This window comes from Macrosteles quadrilineatus, unplaced genomic scaffold, assembly GCF_028750875.1.
Source record: "Macrosteles quadrilineatus isolate MER2022 unplaced genomic scaffold, UCM_ALF_1.0 Scaffold_2__2_contigs__length_208266976, whole genome shotgun sequence".
Classification (NCBI taxonomy): domain Eukaryota; kingdom Metazoa; phylum Arthropoda; class Insecta; order Hemiptera; family Cicadellidae; genus Macrosteles; species Macrosteles quadrilineatus.
The window spans coordinates 78638901-78658188 of NW_026542595.1; the positions used below are offsets into that span (position 1 = coordinate 78638901).

Genomic DNA, 19288 nt, shown 5'->3' on the forward strand with positions numbered 1-19288 from the left:
GTTGTCTTTGAATGCTACTACAACGTAATTGGATTACACTTGGATTTTAGCAAAATAATTTATAACACTATAAATAGTAATTTATTTACAAAATACAGAATTGGAAAAATAAAACTATAAAACAAAGTCCGAAAATAAACAAGGTAAGATGCATCTTTATTCGTACCACTTCTTTTTGTTAGTTTGAGATAGTAATTTCGATTTGTACTTGTCAACCAACTTGCTGAATGTTTCGTCCTTTTCTAAAGTCTTCTTTTTCTTTGATGACACCTTTTCAACCTAAAACAGAGGGTTTCAAGTCCAAATTAGTAATTTTCAAAAGAAAAGTAAATTACTTTGCGGCATCTGAAATGGAGAAAAAGAATGATAAATTTATCTTGATCTGTAGAACTACTCTATGTAATCGGTGTAAAAATAATGTGGCGGGTAATTGGAAAATATTTTAAAATTTTGCAGTTTAAATAATTCTTTTTACCACTCCTCGGTGTTTAAATTAACCAGTTCCATTGCATAACTGAAACAGTGAATTACTCTATCTAAAATCCAAACTGTCTTTATCTGCTCAATTAGATCAATATAAGCTTTTACCCTTGACTATGCTTTTACAAATTAATAGGTGTGAGAAAGGATAGGATAAGCAGGCTTACCTTAAAAAATGTAGGCATCCCACTTCATTCACTACAGAACACAGAAGAAAACACAAACAAACCAAATAAACATTGGATATTTCGAGGCCACTGGCCCCTTTCTCGACATGGAGAGTCACATTAGATATTAAGAGTCTTTCACTGGTAAGGAAGCAGTGTTGCCAACACACTATGAATTTACAAATGAATATTTACAGGTTATGAGTCATTGATTTTATTTACACTTAGTCTAAGCCTGCTTTTTAGGTGTGGAAGGGGAAAGAAAAATGTTAGGCCTATCTGAGATTGAGGTTTGGGGGCTCCCTGGATTTGGTGAACCATTGATAAGAGAGTTCCCATCTCCTTAGTTGTGATGGGTTACAGGTGGGAGGGAAAGATCTTATTATTTTTGAATTGAAACAACTGTTTAAATCTTGCATATTGTGGCTGGTAGCATGAATAGGCACTGGTTTTTCTGGATGATTGTTTTTTATATCTGTCCTATGATTGTTCATTCTTGTTCTAAAACTGGTGGTGGTAAGTCCAATGTATTGCGATGGGCAATGGTTGCATTGAAGTTGATATACAACATTTTTCGTGGAGCATGTATTGTGTCCTTTAATTTTGAAGGTTTCTCCTGTTGATGTGCTTGTAAATGTTGTGCTGGGCCTATTAATGTGGCAGGTTTTGCATCTTGCCAAAAATGTTGTATATCAACTTCAATGCAACCATTGCCCATCTCAATACATTGGACTTACCACCACCAGTTTTAGAACAAGAATGAACAATCATAGGACAGATATAAAAAACAATCATCCAGAAAAACCAGTGCCTATTCATGCTACCAGCCACAATATGCAAGATTTAAACAGTTGTTTCAATTCAAAAATAATAAGATCTTTCCCTCCCACCTGTAACCCATCACAACTAAGGAGATGGGAACTCTCTTATCAATGGTTCACCAAATCCAGGGAGCCCCCAAACCTCAATCTCAGATAGGCCTAACATTTTTCTTTCCCCTTCCACACCTAAAAAGCAGGCTTAGACTAAGTGTAAATAAAATCAATGACTCATAACCTGTAAATATTCATTTGTAAATTCATAGTGTGTTGGCAACACTGCTTCCTTACCAGTGAAAGACTCTTAATATCTAATGTGACTCTCCATGTTGAGAAAGGGGCCAGTGGCCTCGAAATATCCAATGTTTATTTTGTTTGTTTGTGTTTTCTTCTGTGTTCTGTAGTGAATGAAGTGGGATGCCTACATTTTTTAAGGTAAGCCTGCTTATCCTATCCTTTCTCACACCTATTCTCAGGCAATTAGCCCTTTCTCTCCAAACCTTTTACAAATTAAGTAAGACTTTTCATAAACAACGACCATAGAATCTGAATCTACTGTAGAATGGGTGTTTCTTTGCTATGTTTTTTATCTGCGTGCAGCTGGTGGCAAAAGCACCAATAAAGTGCTTCGTGATTTCTACACTACCGCGGCCAGCCAGACAGGATGACAAGAATGATTACAAGCTAAAATATTCACACGTTTCAGCCTTACTGCACAGTTATATGGCTATAGTAACTTTTGGATTAACACATTAGCTATCAACTATCCTCATCCCTCAGTTACAGAGGAGTGTGATGGTCGGTAGGGAACTTGTTAACAATTGAATTAGGAGCAGTCTTCAATCAAAAACACAACAGAAACAAATGTATCTGGAAAGTTACAAAATAATATTCTTTTGGCAAGGATTGGCATTTTAGGGGCTGGTTAAGCCCTGTTTAAACAAATCAGTTGGTGAGCAGGTTAATACTTGTCTCAAGTAACTTGAAATACGCTAGAGGCAGGTAACTTGCCTTGTGTTAACGCGGCTTTTGAAATTAAAGGTTTTTATTGTACAGAAATAAGCTTCACTCAATAGTAATACAAAGAAATAAATAGGTGTTTCCTCAGTCACAGGTATTGGTAAGGTACAAATAACAAAAGTATTCCTGTGTTACTGTTAAGTGAAGCTCACACTTCACTCAAATTAAAAGGCTATTAACATCCAAACCTTGAATACAAAAAAATGACATTAAACACAATACCTTCTGCTTTTGTAAATGCTCCTTCCGCCTCATTTTTCGACTCAACTTCATCTGTTGTTTCTGTTTCTTCACGTCTTTTAAGTGTTTCTGTGCTTGGTCTTGCAGCTTGAATTTCTTCCTCATCTTGACAGTAGCTCCGGGAGTTGCAGCCATACCGGCATATTCCGGCTGAGGTTGGTCTTTGTTGGAGTTGTTGATTTCTCTTTTAAACTTTTTATTCTTTTTTGAGACCGTCTCCCCTCCATCTTCATCAGGTTTGTAGTCTTTGGACAAAGGGTTTCTTTGTTGACTCTTCAGTTGCCTCTTTGTTTTGACGTTGAGCACAGTTTTGTTTTCTATTGAAAACGACACTATTGGTCTCTGAAAATGGTTTGCAATGATTTTACAATGTTTGATGGACACATTTTGTGAAAAGACACAATATGACATTAAGAACCAAGGAGTTTTCAGGGATGCTTACCCAAGAAAATTATAAAATAGGGTCAAATAGACATAAAAATAGGTTTCCATGTATATACATTTACGGCACCCTGTTACCTGTAGTTACTTAGTTTTATTTCAACTGTGTTTTCTTATAGCATTTTGCATTTAATCAACTGGAAATTATTTATTGCTCTTCCACAATTATAATTTTTTAGCTTCTCTGACTGTTCAAAAGCAGCTAGATCCAGTGGATTTATAGATGTACACACTAGTATCTATATATTAATAGGCATTTAAATAAACAATCAACAACAAATGAACATTTTTATAAGCATCAATGATTGGTCCACTGCCGGCGCAGCAAGCAATCTGCTTAAGTTATATCTTATCAATGTCTTATGAATGTTACCTACTTGTGTTGGGTTGAAGATACTAGGATTGTTGTTGATAGATCTAAGGGCCTTCAAGGCATCTTCATGCTTCTCAAAAGCAACAAAGCCATAGCCCTTGGAAACAGGTCTCCCCTTTGCATCGGACTGATTTAAATCTCTCATCACTCTTGCCTACAAAAAATAACAATGAAATGAAATGAAATGAAATACTTTATTGTCGTTAAAACTGAGTACAAAGTTCATGACAATCGTCAAAAGAAAATGAAAACAATCAAGATGGCAACTAAAACAAAAACTCTAAACCAAAGTACTCTTCATGTTTATACAGGCAAGCCTGGGTTAGAGTAGTTTTTAAAACATGTTTAAATTTTGAAACACACAGGTTTTTTATGGATGCAGGCAAGAAATTGTACATTTTAACACCTTGGTACTCAAAACTATTTTGAGTGGCTGTATACTTATGCCTTAGTGTAGACAGATTATCTTTAGATCTAGTACAATAGTTGTGAACATCAGATATCTTTTAAAGTGAGAAATGTTTTCTTTTACATACAACAAACTTGCCAAAACATACAAGGATGGAAATGAGAGAATGTTAAGACTCACGAAAAGGGGCTTACAATGTGTTCTTCTATTCACACTACAAATTAACCTCACCGCCTTCTTTTGTAAAGTAAAAAGCAACCTGTTAGCATAAAAACTGTTGGCCCACAGTGAGGTACCATAGGACAAATAGCTATGAATGTGGCCATAATATATACAAATAAGGACATCATCTGAAACAGTGGACCTAAGTGCTCTTATCATAAATATGCCTTTTACAATTTTAGATGCTACAAAATCTACATGTGAAAACCACTTCAAGTTTGACTGCAAATGAAAACCCAAAAACTTCAGAGTGTTTACATCATTACCGTTACTGCTTAGACTAATAGTCAGGTCCTGAGTCTTATCAGCATTAAGACATAACTTGTTTGCATTACAACAGTCATTAATAACAGCAGATTTTGTGTCCAATGTGTCTGTAACATCATTCAAAGAGTACACACAAGGCCAAGTCATCAGCAAAAAGAAAGCTTTTTACAGATAAGTCATTAATATTACAAGGTAAGTCATTTATATACAGTATAAACAGGGTAGGGCCCAATATAGAGCCTTGGGGCACTCCGTGGGGCACTCAAACAGGGCTAGAATAAGTGCCATTTAGATAGACTTTTTGCCATCCGTCACTAAGATAAGATTGAAAAAACCTAACCAAAACAGCATCAAGGTTATAGCAAGAAAGCTTATTCACAAGGAGATCATGAGCCACTGTGTCAAAGGCCTTAGACATGTCGTACGATCTGAACACTATACCACTTTTGGCCTCTAAACTTTGAAAGCAATTTGATATCAGTGCCTGGGTTGCTTGGACAGTGCTGTGTTTGGGCCTAAAGCCAAACTGACTACTTGCTAAAAGGTTACTATCCTCAAGATACTGAGAAAATCTACGATGTACGAGATGTTCCAAGACCTTTGACACTGCAGGGATAATAGATATAGGCCTATAGTTAGCAATGACATTTTTAGGCCCTTTTTTATGGACTGGTATAACCTTAGAAATCTTGAACTTGTTTGGGTAGCAGCCTTGTGTTATACAAAGATTAAATAGGTAAGTCAAAACTTCACTTATGTAACTAGAAGCTAACTTCAAGATGGGTACATTAATTCCGTAAATATCTAAACAAGAGCTATTGTTAAGACTGTTGATGGCTGCATACACCTCTTCTACAGTAAATAGTCCAATCCTAAAAGCATTGTTGTCCTCAATAGTCGGAAGAGCGTTGCAAGAGGTCAAATTTCTTAGAAATTGCTCAGGACCATTTGAAGAGGCGGGAACATTACTTCTTAGGTTTTCAACACAGTCGACAAAGTAGGAGTTCAGTCCATCGGCAGTTAGGCAGTCAGGAATAGACAAAGGCTTACTATTACAGTTGCTTATTTCATTAATGATTGACCAGGATGTTTTAGAAATATTACTAGAGTTTAGCAGTAAACTGTTGTTATGGTCAAGTTTGGCTTTCTTGATTTCTTTGCGGTACTGCAACTTTAATGAGTTGTACTTAGTTTTAACTTCAGCAGTCCCTGCATTACAACACAAAAAATATAGCCGGTCCAGCTCATTTTTCATATTTACAAGTCCTTGATGATACCACCTTTTGTTAGGTTTGTTGTTAAAACCGACAGTAGTTTTCAAGGGAATCGAACCATTTAAGGCCCACAACAGTTTGTCAAAAAACACTTTGAATTTAGCATTTAAGTCTAGGCTATGGTCATATAATTCAAACCAATTCAACTGACTAAGGTTGGATAAGAATTTTAAGGAATTCTGAGGATTTAATTTCCTAGTAACTTTTCTCGGTAAAGAAATTGGATTAGATTTAGAATATGACTCGATGTTCATTGACAGAAAGGCTGCATTATGATCTGAGACAGGAGTGTGTATAACTGAGGCTTCCCATCTATCTGGGTGTACTGAGGTCACAATATTGTCCAAGCAGGTACCTTTGTTTACACTTCCAGCTGCGACATTAGGCCTAGTGATTTCATTAATTGCAGTGTGAAGACCAAAACAATAGAACTATGTGATAAAAAAAATATTGCTTGGTTTTAGTCTATCAGATGAATTAGAATTTTTTAAGTCATCTCAGAAGCCAGCAATAATTAATGGAAAGAGCTGTAAATAATTATCACCTTCAGTTGATCAGATATAACTAAGGCAACACTAAATAAACAGGCCGTAATGCTCCTCTGGCATGACGTCATTTTAGGCGACGGTAATGAGGCAATGTCATTTTTTTAGTTATATTTTTATTTCCCAAGAAAATATTAAAACAAGCAGCTGATCACAAACGGCAAACATTACGTCATTGGCGTCGCCTATGATGACGTCATGGCAGACGAGCATTACAGCTTGTTTATTTAGTGTTGCCTTGGTATAACCCTCTAGAGCAGGGGTCTCCAACCTAAAACCCGCAGACCACATTTGGCCAGCAAGAAATTTTATACGGCCTGCAGAAAGTACCCAGGCTAACAGGGAAAAATCTTTTTGATACCAAACACAGATGATCTTCTCCCGTGATCACGTTAACACCTTTTTCTGGCGGTCTTGGCGATATCTTGATCGTTTCAAGCGATCGCGGGAATACTTGTTGCCATATCTTGCTGTCTCAGCAAAACCAAGATAATATCCCATGATGAAGGCAACACTCGTAAGCATATATTGAGACCTCAGCAGTACCGCGATCATGGCGACACTCGCTGGTGGTGATTGCAATTCCCTTACGACGTTAAAACGAGAACCAATGGAACTCTGTCAATAAACGGAGGCTCGGCTATGAGAATTCTTCAACTTTGGTACCTGCTGTTAACTATGTCGTGCTAAAGTATTGAGATACTGAGCTTCCTACCCCAATGATGCACATTTTTTTCATCTGTCGTCTGATGATGGTACTAGTGTTAGATTTTAACTTACTTACTTTGTCATGCAGGAACTATTGAATACGTTAATTTACAAACAGCCCTTGTGTTTGAGTTTATAAACATCCGTTCAAAATTCTCATTAGTACTGTTAAAATTACCTCTCGAATAACAGCAGTGGGACCAGCGTGTTTCTGAAATATCCTCCGTAACTGTCTATCAGCTACTCCAAGGGGTAGGTTGTGGATGACCAGACGATTTCTGGACACTAACATGTTGAGGTTCCTCAGTTTGGTGGTCTTCCACTGCTCCAGCTGTAGTCGCTTCTCCATGTCTCCCACTGACACACCCTTAGCTGCAGGTGTGCCTGCTACAATCACTACAACAACACAATCAACATGTGAGACACACCAACAAGTTGAGATTTCTGGACACTAACATGTTGAGGTTCCTCAGTTTGGTGCTCTTCCACTGCTCCAGCTGTAGTCGCTTCTCCATGTCTCCCACAGATACACCCTTAGCTGCAGGTGTGCCTGCTACAATCACTACAACAACACAATCAACATGTGAGACACACCAACAAGTTGAGATTTCTGGACACTAACATGTTGAGGTTCCTCAGTTTGGTGCTCTTCCACTGCTCCAGCTGTAGTCGCTTCTCCATGTCTCCCACAGATACACCCTTAGCTGCAGGTGTGCCTGCTACAATCACTACAACAACACAATCAACATGTGAGACACACCAACAAGTTGAGATTTCTGAGCTTGGTGCTTTACCCTGGCTCTAGATATAGTAAATCTGTGTTGGTTGATTCCATCTAATTGCATAATATGCTTTAAAAAAAGAGACTAGGAAATCACTTTTGAAAGACGACTAAAATCAATTTTCTGTCTACAGTAATACAAATACTTACTTCCTTCCTTGACCAAATATAGATTTCTATTATCTTTTTTATCCTTTGATTTATCATTTATGTTCTGTATATCAGATCTCTTGAGGGCAGGGTGAGGATCAAGGATGGAACCATTTAGTTTTAATTCTGTTCCTGCAGCTAAACACTTTTCTGCATCTTCTTTGTTCTAAAAAAAAAAAAAAATAAATCAACAAAATTACCTTTTTAAATTCGGCCATATTTTCAAGTTTCCAATGAATTTAAGGCCCGATTTCACCAAACATTTAAACCGCCGTTAAGCCTTGCTCTAACTGCAGTTAGCTCTTAACTGACGAAATTGGATTTCACCCCTCCCCGTTAGCGCTAGTTTAGACTAAACCGTCGTTCGATAATTAACTGCCCAATTTTGACCGGTTAACTTCTTTAATCTTTCGTTAAGTAAATATCAGCCGGCTTTAAGTTTATATGGAAAGGCCAAAAACTAGAAGAGCGTACGATACGAGTTAGCTTTTGAAAGTGATAGTGATGAAGAGTAGCCTATGTTGTTCGCCGAACTAGGTGGATAAGAGAAAAGTTAATGATTTAACTAAGACAAGAATGATTACTAGATATGAATTATTAAAATGTTTTGCCTTTTTCTTTAGGTTATCCCACGAGGTTTTTAGTAAAGGCATATCTCTAGGTATGTGATCAGCCACTCTTTTATTTTACACCGATTCTTTTATCCCGGTTGAAAAAGTGTTTTTCTACCTACATTATCAAATCCCTTTTTTCTTTGTTCGACAAAATTGGCTCCCTTTTCCTTTTGAGTAACCCAAACCCTACGGTCAAATAATTAATTTAGTTCGGTCAGACGTAATTAATGACAATAACTAAACCTAAATTGTCATTATTCTGCTAGTATTTATAGAAAATCATTATTTTATGGTATCTTTATTATGTCTTGTTCTTAACTCTTTTTGCCTCAAGTTTTCTCACAATTTCAAATGTACCGTACTGTAAAGGTTAGATTGAGTCTTGACTCAACACTCAAAAGCAAAACTCAATCCTCTGTTCCTCAATTGAATTTGTTTTATTGACATTTCTTTGCCTTTATTTACTCATGTTAATTGTTTAGCTGTTTATTCTTGTTTTCTGTTGTTATTTTGTTCTTGTTGCTCAGAATCCATTTATAGGCCTACTCTTGTAATCTTGCTGTCTCCAGTTTTGTTTTCACTACCTCATATAAACACCGATTTATTTTCTAGGTTATGTTTACTTATTGCTCCCAGCCCGGTATTATGACAGTTTTTACTGCCACCGCCACCTGGATTTTACTCTAAACTCTCGTTTATAAAATCAGTGTTAGTTTTGACGCGTTTTTGCTGGTGAAACCAGATTTCCTTAACTGTGGTTTAAATCATCAGTTAGTTTTACCAAAGTTTAACTAAACCATCGTTAGCGCGAATTTGGTGAAATCGGGCCTAAGTTAGATAAAGTAATTGTTGGGGTGGGTTACCTTGCTATTAGTGTGTTTGTGTTCAATCAACCATTTAGAGTAGTCATACTTTAAGCTTTAAGATTTGAACTTGACAGCAGCAAAATTCTTCATAATTATGTACATTTGAGTTCCTCAAAACGTTATTTGAAATTGAAATTATTATAGATTGATAATCACTAAGTAAATCAACACTGATTGAGTGATCTTTATTTCTTAGACATAGGTTGACAGATTTTGAACACCAATAAACTTTGAAAAATTGATTAACAAATGAAAATAAATAGTTCAAGTAAATTAATCTAAGTTCGCTAGGACCAACGAAATTGTGTGATAAAAATATTAGACTGAATTTTTATTTAAATCCATGTGTGTAGCCCCTGAGCTGTTGGACATAATGTAAGACTAAATTACTTACGTAATTCCCGTCACAGCTCAATAAAATATGTCAATTCAGGACATGTTTCGGTGTTAAAACACCATCGTCAGCTTCAGGTACATAGTGTAAAGTTGATCAGTTGTTAACATCGTCAGAAGAATAAATAAACACAGTACGGTCGGTCATCTTTGTTAGAACAGGCCTGTTTTTTAAATGTTTAATTGTTTTATGTATTTATTCGTGTCCGTACTGTGTTTATTTATTCTTCTGACGATGTTAACAACTGATCAACTCTACACTATGTACCTGAAGCTGACGATGGTGTTTTAACACCGAAACATGTCCTGAATTGACATATTTTATTGAGCTGTGACGGGAATTACGTAAGTAATTTAGTCTTACATGAATTTTTATTGTTAAAAGAATTTTAGCATGATTGAAAAGAGAAAACTGTATTCAATGAAATCAAAATTTAATTAGAAAAGTAAACAGTTACAATATTTAAATATCTGGCAGCTTAATTCATATCAACTTATTGAGGATAATGGATTTTTAATTGTAGAATAAAGGAGGAATAGCAGCTAGCTTACCTATGAAGAATTAGGTAACCACACAAAACCCAAAGACAGAAAAATTAAAAACACAATATTTCGTAACCAGGGGGGACTTTGTAAAATTTAGAGAAAGACAGTTCACTTCTAAGGTAATCTAACTGCTATCCCCTTTTATTTTACAATTAAAAATCCTGGCCTAGAGCCTTTCCTTGAATTAAACAAATCATATTGAATACAAAGGCACTTAAAAACATATTTCAAGGAATGATTCGAAAATTACTGAGCTTAAACAGATTTTTGAGGGAGGCTGAGCTGTCTTGCAATGCAAGGGATGACATATTTTCCTCTTCCTTAGCATTTTTGTTTATTACAGTATATAGTGTACCAGCTGTACCCGCGGGCTTTGCCCCGTTTAACTTCATAAGTTCGCATGGCTCAATCACGTCCTGGTTGAAGTTCGTTCGCTACGCTCACTCACCTTTAGGTTGGGGCTCGTTCGCTGCGCTCACTTGCCTTCAGGTTAGCTCGTTCGCTAACTCGCCTCCAGGTTGAAGTTTGTTCGCTACGCTCACTGACCTTTTGGTTGCAAATTAGCTGTTGTCATAAATAAAAAAATAATAATAGTGCTGCACCCTGTTGGTAAACCTATTAACCCTTTAATGCTATTGAACATCACAGAATCAAATTGTTTAGTTGAAACAGCTGTTAAGATTCTTTAATTCCATTTAAATATGAGTACTCATAAGGTTAACATGGGAAACTCCAGAGCCACTGGGGCGGAGCCCGAAAGCCCGATCAGAATAAAAACTACTTAGTTTTCCTATTTAATGCCCAAAGAATCGGTGTACCGAATTTCAGCCTCCTAGGTAAATGGGAAGTGGGAGAATTAGTGATGAGTCAGTGAGGGCTTTGCCTTTTATAAGTATAGATTTTCCTCAAACATTACACAACATTAAAAACAAATGCAAACCACACAATTTCCTTACCTTATATTTGACGAATCCTGACCCTTTGAAATGTTCTGTGAGTTTGTCTTTGCAAACAAGAGCATAAAAGGTTGGCCCAAACTTCTCCATGCACTCTTTGAACTCTTCGTCAGTGGCTGAGAATGGCAAGTTCTTGACAAACACAGTTTTTCCCTCGTCGACATCCTCTTTTCTCTGATATTTGATTTCCTCAGGCTCCTCTTTGATTTTATCGTCCTCTTCTTCTTCATCATCACTAGTTTCATCTCCATCATCATTGCCCTGTAAAGAAAAAATAAAAAAAGCTCTTTACTACTACTTTTATATATTTAAATATTGTATTTAAATATATTTACTCCTTGCAATGCTCTTTAATGAATTCTTTACAAATGTTGGTTGCCCCTAGGTTGGAAGAACTCTAGAAAATAAAAATATCAGACAGAGCTTTTGGCAGTGGAAGCTTGATGTTATAAAAAATATGTGTGGGCCCTGCAAAATATAAATATTCCCCAAAGGTCCTTAGGGGACGCCCTTGGTACTGTTATGGTTCTTCCAAAAATGTGATACCTTTAATGAGAGCAATTTACCAGTCTTAATTCTACACTGAATTTACTTGCTCACTACTACACTAGTGTTTAGTGTTGCACTTAAAAGGTGAATCTTTTGCAGTGGCTTATTATTTACTGAATTACCTTTTGTTTACCAACTAGATGCTATAGCATGTACTGAATTACCAAGGTTATTGAGAACTAAAAAGTGAGTAACAATTTGATTTATTGAGCAGTATTAAAGAATTACAATGACTTCGTTTGACAATTTCTGATTGTGTTGTGTAATATAAAATATGACCTTGAGTGACACAATCAGACTGAATTGATTTGTTTGAAAACGTTGAACGGATTTATCAAAGGGGAATATTTGGCGCGGTTTCACACCGATCTCGAAGGTGTCAACGGGAGAGTGGTATTTAATTGAATTTGAGATGACCAGTGCCAAGCAAGTCCTGTTCGTTGGCCAACGATGTAAATATGAAGGTCGATTCTCGAAGGTCAACTGATTAAACAGTATTGCGTTTAATCGTAGTATTTATTGGAACGTCGATTACTGTTTTATAGCTAATTTGGCACTTTGGCGGTTCATCTATATGCAAGCTGACACAATCCTCCGACAACACTTCCGGATTCAGCCGAACCAGCTACCTAATCCCTCCTTTGATATTAATTTGATTCCCCAGCTTTAAATACTGATTGTGACACTCTTTAACGAACTGTACCTTTAATAATGACTCTGTGCAAAATTAGAATACTATATCAAAATATTACAAAGCAACTCTAAATCCCCCTTTAAAAACAGTTTCATCTATTTATTTTTAATGCTATTTGATTATCACAGTCTAATAAATAAAGAGGATTGTTACAATATGAATGGATATGAAAATCAGCGAATTGGGATCGAACCGGGGAACATGTGCTTATTCTACATGAATTAACAAAACAAGACAGGAAAATTTACAAAGTATGCGACTCACTGAAATTTAAATATATAACAAATAAATAACACAAATTACTTACAGTTTGGACGTCCACAAATATAACACAAACAAAGGGGAAGGGATTGGGAAATTTAACTAGCCGGTATTCTACAAGACGCGATCAATTGAACTCGTGAAACGTTTGAGAAATTTTCAAATGGCGGACTGCGTTGGGCCGGTAACGAACTTTTGCACTTTTTGACAACGACACTGATTCTAATTTCCGATCGCGAGGCAATTATATCCCTTAGGGATATAGGCTGAACGACTTTAAGGAAATTTGAGATTGCCCGACCAAACGCCGCGAAATGAATTTAATTTTCACAAACGAAAGTGTTACCGAACTAGTTACGTTGAGATTTGGAGAGGGACTGTTACTACTGGAAACAAGTGACCATCCGACTAGACCTTATCCCCTCCACTTCTTTAGTGCGTGGTGCATTCTGGTCTATACTGATCTATTGTTCAAAACAGCTGACTGTTCTTCGCGTTAACTTGTATTGATTTGTTGCCTTTTACAACAAAATCGGTACAGCCCTCATCATCACTGAAATGAAATGAAATGAAAAAACATTTATTTACCCAGGCTTACACATGTAGGGCCACATGGCCCTTTCTTACACTTAACCTGTAAACTGCTGTTGCTGCAATTTAGTTGACAAAAGTTGTAATATAAAAGCTATTGATAGGATATAATGAATTCTGTGTCAAGTATGAAATAAATATGAATCAAGGTGCTAAGCTAGTAAACAATACACTGACAAAGATCATCAAACAATCAAGCAATTGAATATCTCTGCGGAACAACATTGCTTGAATATCTCTGCGGAACAACATTGCTAATGACATATTTTGTGTCTCCTACTGCGTGCGATATTTTGTACAATACAAACCGTTATCCTGAATAATAGCATCTCAACATCCTTGGAAAGGTATCAACCAACCCTTGGAGAACTAAATTCACACAAATTGAAAATATAAATTTTTGTCTAATTCAAATATACATCTGAAGTTGAGCCAATAAAGGTTGATTATTGGTCTTTGGGAGATGACCATGAATATACTCTCAATGGGCAAAACGACTGTCCGATGTTTTTGATACATTACAATAAGCCATCTTTTGAACAAACTAAGTGTAGAGTTTGAATTAACTGGCTTACTGCATTGCATTAAAAAAATAGGCCAGTATTTTCGCCTGTTTAACGTGATTTACTCTTGAAGACCATGACTCTACTGTACGCTTTGACCATGGCCTACCTACTGATTTAGGACTTTGACAGTTTACCTGTTTTCATCACTTTCGTCATCAGAATCCTTGTCAGACATTTTCTCTTCCTTTATGGTAACATCAACAGTCTCAATTGGTTTAGTCTCTTCATCACTATCCTCCTCTTTTTTGATTTCCTTTTTAACAGCTTCTTCTTGAAGTTGTTTGAACCTATCCTTCGACACAGCCCAATCAATAATAATTGGTCGGCCTAAATAAAAAACTTGTTAGTCTTGATTGAGATTGAAATAAAATATGCGAGGAAAAATACACTAGTCAAGTCATGACATTAAACCATGTTCATCCAAAAAGCTTATTTTATCCCGAAGGCTAGGGCCACACTTGGCAACTTTGTCGCGGCGTCAATGAATGAAAGTGCGTAGCATTAAATTAAATGGAGGCGGCCACACTAAGCGACTCGTGACCAGCGACCACCGGCGACAGAAAAATAAACGCAACCAGGAGCGTTTTTCGGTCGCGGCGACAAATATGCTACCCATGTTATCTTATGGCACCGGCCATACTAAGCGACAAGTCGCTCGCTCACACCCCCTTTGCTGCTCTATTTTCATATCTATATTGTTTAGTTTTGGACTGGCAATTGTTAAATATGGAAAATATGCTTTTAAAATACAAATATTTTTATCAACAAAATGAGTGTCGACATGTTAACATGTGTTCTGTAGCATATATGAGATTTAACTCTTCTGGTATAACAGGAATCCAAAACCTCGTGTGATTTTCAAATGTCGTGCGTCGTCTTCAATGTCATTAGCTCGCCAAAGCTATGCTCATAAAAAAATATAAACAATGTTGTTTCAGGTAATTCACTCCATACCTGTGGTTTCTCTTCCTTTTAGCGAATTTTCCATATAGGGAATAAGCTATTGCCTTAGGTTGCATGGTAGGACCTAAACCCGGGACCGACTTGTTTTTCGTTTTGAGGTCCCCAGAGGCAAAAACACCCTCCGTTCAAATTCATATATGAGTACATATGTATCTATAAACATATTCAGTGTATATATTTTAGGTTTATATACCTATGTGCCCATTAGCGCGATAACTTGAGGAAAAATGATGAGATTTTAATGGAATTTGGTACTAATGTTTAAACCAACGTTAATTCAAACGAGCTCGCAAATCGGAATGATCAGACTATGAGAATGGGAGTTTAAGGGGCTTTAATGGGGTATAAAATTGGGTTTTTCTTATTTTTGACCCTAAAACATAAATTTCACAATTCCCTTCCAAACTGTTTTGTTAGCTAAAAAAATAAATAATTTTGTACATTTAAGCGTTGTTGTAAGCCTAAAGGTTACGGAGATAATTTAAACAATTGTAAATTTATAATGCCCGTTTTTAAAAGACTGGAGTGCAAACATTTCTGCTGCCTCACAGGGTTGACTCCCCTTGTATTATGTACTTGAGCGCCTTCATATGGGTCGCGAGGACAGTTGATGCAACCCGCATGACGGGACATAATGTTTTTGAAATAGGTACTAGTAGCGATCGGCCAAGTGCCAGCTTAGATGTCACGAGCTGTACCCATGATAAAAAACATTATGAACATTATAAAGGTTGTTGACAAGCTAATGGGAGAAAGTTTGTGTCAGATTGCTGATATCGTTAATTTTCTTACTCTTGTCGACACCAGCTTGGCAATTTTTACAGTTGGCACACTAGTGTGCGCTGACACGCTTTTAGGAAAAGAGCCCCAAACTCATATTTTTTTAAAGGATGTGCCGGGAATTGAACTTGTCTCTTCCTCACGAAAGTCTGAGAAGCTAACGCTGTTCCTAAGTAAAGCAAATAAAGAATTCAACCAACCTAAAAACTCCTTTCCGTTCAATTTCAATGCAGCCTTTGTGGCACTGAGTCTTGAAACGTACTCAACAAATCCACAGCCAACTAACTTTTCATCTGGTCTTCGGAGAAGTTGAATATCTTTGATATCTCCAAATGATTTAAAATGATTGTGGAGATCATCTTCATTGTACTGTAAGAAAACAAAAACTGTGATGATACAAAACTAGAACAAATACAAATTGAAACAATTAAAACTATCATTTGCATAATATGTTACTATCATACACAAACATTTGCAGTGTAAGCTATCGCAACTCTAAAGTTATTTTTCAGGCTATAAAAAGAAAGAAAGAAAACCAGAAGGATTGAGTGGAAAATTTATAACTAGAGGAAGTTAATCACTTACCTTAAATGGCAAATTTCTCACAATCAAGCGACCCCTCTTGCCAGTTGTTTCCTTCTTTCCAACCTTTCCATGTTTTATCTTCTTATTTTGGTTCTTAGAAAACTTATTGCTTTGGTTTTGAAATTTCCTCATCACAGTCATACCTACAAAAATTGAACAGAAATTGTAATAAGTCTTTACACAAAACTTTAAAGGGTTGGACCATTTTCCCTAAACGCGTATGAATTGCCTAAATCATTGCTCGATTTGTAAAAAATGAAGTGCAAGAATTGTATGTAACATATTTAATGTGATTTGTACCTATTTATGCCAATATTTTTATCTTTCCGAAAGGGAGGTCCGGAACTCCATTCTGCCGCGTTCCCCTGCAAATCGAGCACTGGTCTTAGTTATAAAAATGCCATCTGGCGAAGCCACAAGGTCTGTGACACAAGCAAACAAAAGTTCTGTCACTCAAGCTGACCTCAAATGTTTAGAGGCCACTCAAATATGTAGACTCGTCTGGATCGGATGCAGTTTCTTAGCTGGGCTACCTTAAAATATGGCTTGAAAATATCAATTCGATTAATAAACCTTCATTTGATGTTTTCATGATCAGCAAGTTTGGTTAGGTTCAAAGATTAGATAAGAACAGTTTCATTTTATAACTGATATAACTTATCCTTATACTAACCGTTAAAAATACAGTAGAACCTTGATAACAAGACTCTCATGGGAATTGTAAAATAAGACTTGTTATCAAGGTCGACTTGTTATCGAGGTTTGTAATAACATGTGATTAGGGGTAAAATCATTTTAAGGGGATTTGAAAATGACACTTGTTATCAAGGGCGACTTGTTATCGAGGGTCTTCTTATCAAGGTTCCACTGTAGGCCTACCATTTATTCATCGATCCATATTTTCAATCGATATTTGAGTAGGTAGCCCAGTTAAGAAACTGTACCCTTCAGATTACCATAAAAACTCCTTCGATTGTGCCCACATTTTCAAAATGTGGTTTAGAATGCGGGCACTTAGGTAGGGCTGATTCTGACAAAATCCACTAACATTTTCAGCGTGCTAAACCATAAGACTAGGATAATTATTTTCATTTTAATATAAAAATATAGGCCGGGTACACTTCCATATCTGTTGGCACAAACAACCGAATGAAAATATCGATCGATATATCGATTATTCGATACGTCGTTTGGTTAGATAGGTAAGGTTAACCTGACCTAACTAACCAAACGATATATCAAATTAAATAATCGAATAATCAATATTACTCATTCGGTTGTTTGTGCCAACAGATATGGAAGTGTACCCTATAGGCCTATTAAACAAGTCTTTTAAAGACATGCGGCCAGCAAAATGCTGGTTGAACTTTAAGGCAGATAGAACACTTCTTCATACCAAAGACATGTGATGCAATACGTTAGGCTAGAAATCGCAAAAGTTAAACTGTAACTTAAAATCGAGGCCAGGTTGAATAGGCCTAAGCTAAGTTATCTTATAACTTAGGTTAATTGATTCGGTAGGCCTACTTGTTATAATATCAATTAGGCTGTCTAAGTTGTTTATGATACAGATCGAACAGCCACTTTAGCCACTTTGTACCAATTTGGAACCGGACGACAAAATACAGAAAGATGAGTATTGTTTACAGATGGACTGAGAAGGCCTAGTCTAGGTTCTGTATTTTTGCTGATATTCACTTATATATTTACTACTAATCAAATAAATAACCGCTCTGGTTTTAGGGACTAGCCTTCTGTAGATTAATTTGTCTACATTTTAATACCTAATATTTAAATTAGGCCTACTCGAATAAAGATTTTTGCCCCAAGCATAGGCAAAGTTTAAGTAATGATTAGCAATCACTGGGTTCCTATTAGGCCTACAGTGATAGACCTAGGTTAGGTAGATTGAAGAATTTACTTTTTTTTTAATATGGGCTAATTACACTTTCTATTAACAAGCTCTGCCTTTGGAGCCCCATATGACAGAGCTATAAGTAGGCTAGTCCAAGTAACTGGTCTACTAATTTTTGGATGTTTAGTGTTAATTGAGGTTAATTAACAACTAGCCTTAGACGGTAGTTGTTTAGGACACCTACTTCACCTTAAACTTTATAAATCTTTTAAACTTAACTTATCGTACCGGTAAGTATAAAGTCTACTAACTTAAGGCCAAGGGTGCGCTCTTGCTCTTCCTCAGCTCGGCTATCTCAGTCATAATCTCATTTGATTTCTCACTCAATACGAAGTTGCTGAACGCCGAATTCCCTATAACTTACCGTTACCATTGCATTGAACAGCGCCATGAAGAGCGCTTGCAAGCCTTTCGAATCTGGGTGATTACATTATTATTCTTAAAGTTTTTAATAAAATAGTGCAGATTCTTGTTTTTAAGAATCATCAATTGCATTTACCCTGTTCGTTATTTTTTCTCTAAAAATTATTTTTAGGTTATGGGTTATTTAGGAGAATTGAGGGGAAGTTCCCCCACCACTTTTTTTGTATTTAACGTATGTTAATTAATCAGCTGTTGAGCTATTATTTGAAATCTAAGTGTCAAGTGGAGGGGATGGGTTTCTTCCCCTAAAACCGTCTAGGTAGTACAGGTAAAATAGGGTTTTATAAACAACAAAATTTGTACATTCATGAAATTTCACCTGTGAGTTACTAATAATATTAGAAATGAAGATCCGATGAGTCCCCAAAATTTTGGGCGTCCTAAGGCCCTTTTTGGGGCCCTTTTTGTTCCGAAGGGCCCTTGTTCCTGAATAATTTTGTTTTTACGTTTAAGGTCGAGTGAGGTGTGGTTTTCGATGGTTTTAGTTATTTTAAATCAATTGGGAGTAGTAGTTTTAAGTGTACTAAACCGCATCATACAGGGTGTTTCGAAATATTATTACTTTTTAAGATATTTAAACATGTATTCATAAAGTATAAAAATTAGTTACCTCCATACTCTATATAAAAGGGGATTATTGAAAATAATTGTAATTCTTTACTACGTAAGGGGAAAGGATCACAAGGAGTAA

General features: G+C 36.3%; 1 protein-coding gene across 1 annotated transcript; it reads right to left on the reverse strand.

The window, feature by feature from the left end:
• Positions 1-114: 114 nt before the first annotated feature.
• LOC128984468 (RNA-binding protein 28-like) lies at positions 115-18513 on the reverse strand. The gene is made up of 10 exons (XM_054403790.1): positions 18426-18513; positions 16260-16402; positions 15875-16043; positions 14066-14258; positions 11271-11556; positions 7896-8061; positions 7143-7360; positions 3544-3693; positions 2708-3067; positions 115-279 (listed from the first exon to the last, which is right to left on the reverse strand). Exons 1-10 carry the CDS (start codon positions 18475-18477, stop codon positions 157-159), a joined length of 1860 nt encoding a protein of 619 aa, XP_054259765.1. The 5' UTR covers positions 18478-18513; the 3' UTR covers positions 115-156.
• Positions 18514-19288: the final 775 nt, after the last annotated feature.

Coding starts and splice junctions, on each gene's coding strand:
- LOC128984468 (XM_054403790.1), bottom strand. CDS start 18,477: ATGACTGAGATAGCCGAGCTGAGGAAGAGCAAGAGCGCACCCTTGGCC. Junction 14,259..15,874: donor GAACGGAAAGGAGTTTTTAG/GTTGGTTGAATT, acceptor TTTTTTATTTAG/GCCGACCAATTATTATTGAT. Junction 3,694..7,142: donor CCACTGCTGTTATTCGAGAG/GTAATTTTAACA, acceptor TATTTTTTGTAG/GCAAGAGTGATGAGAGATTT.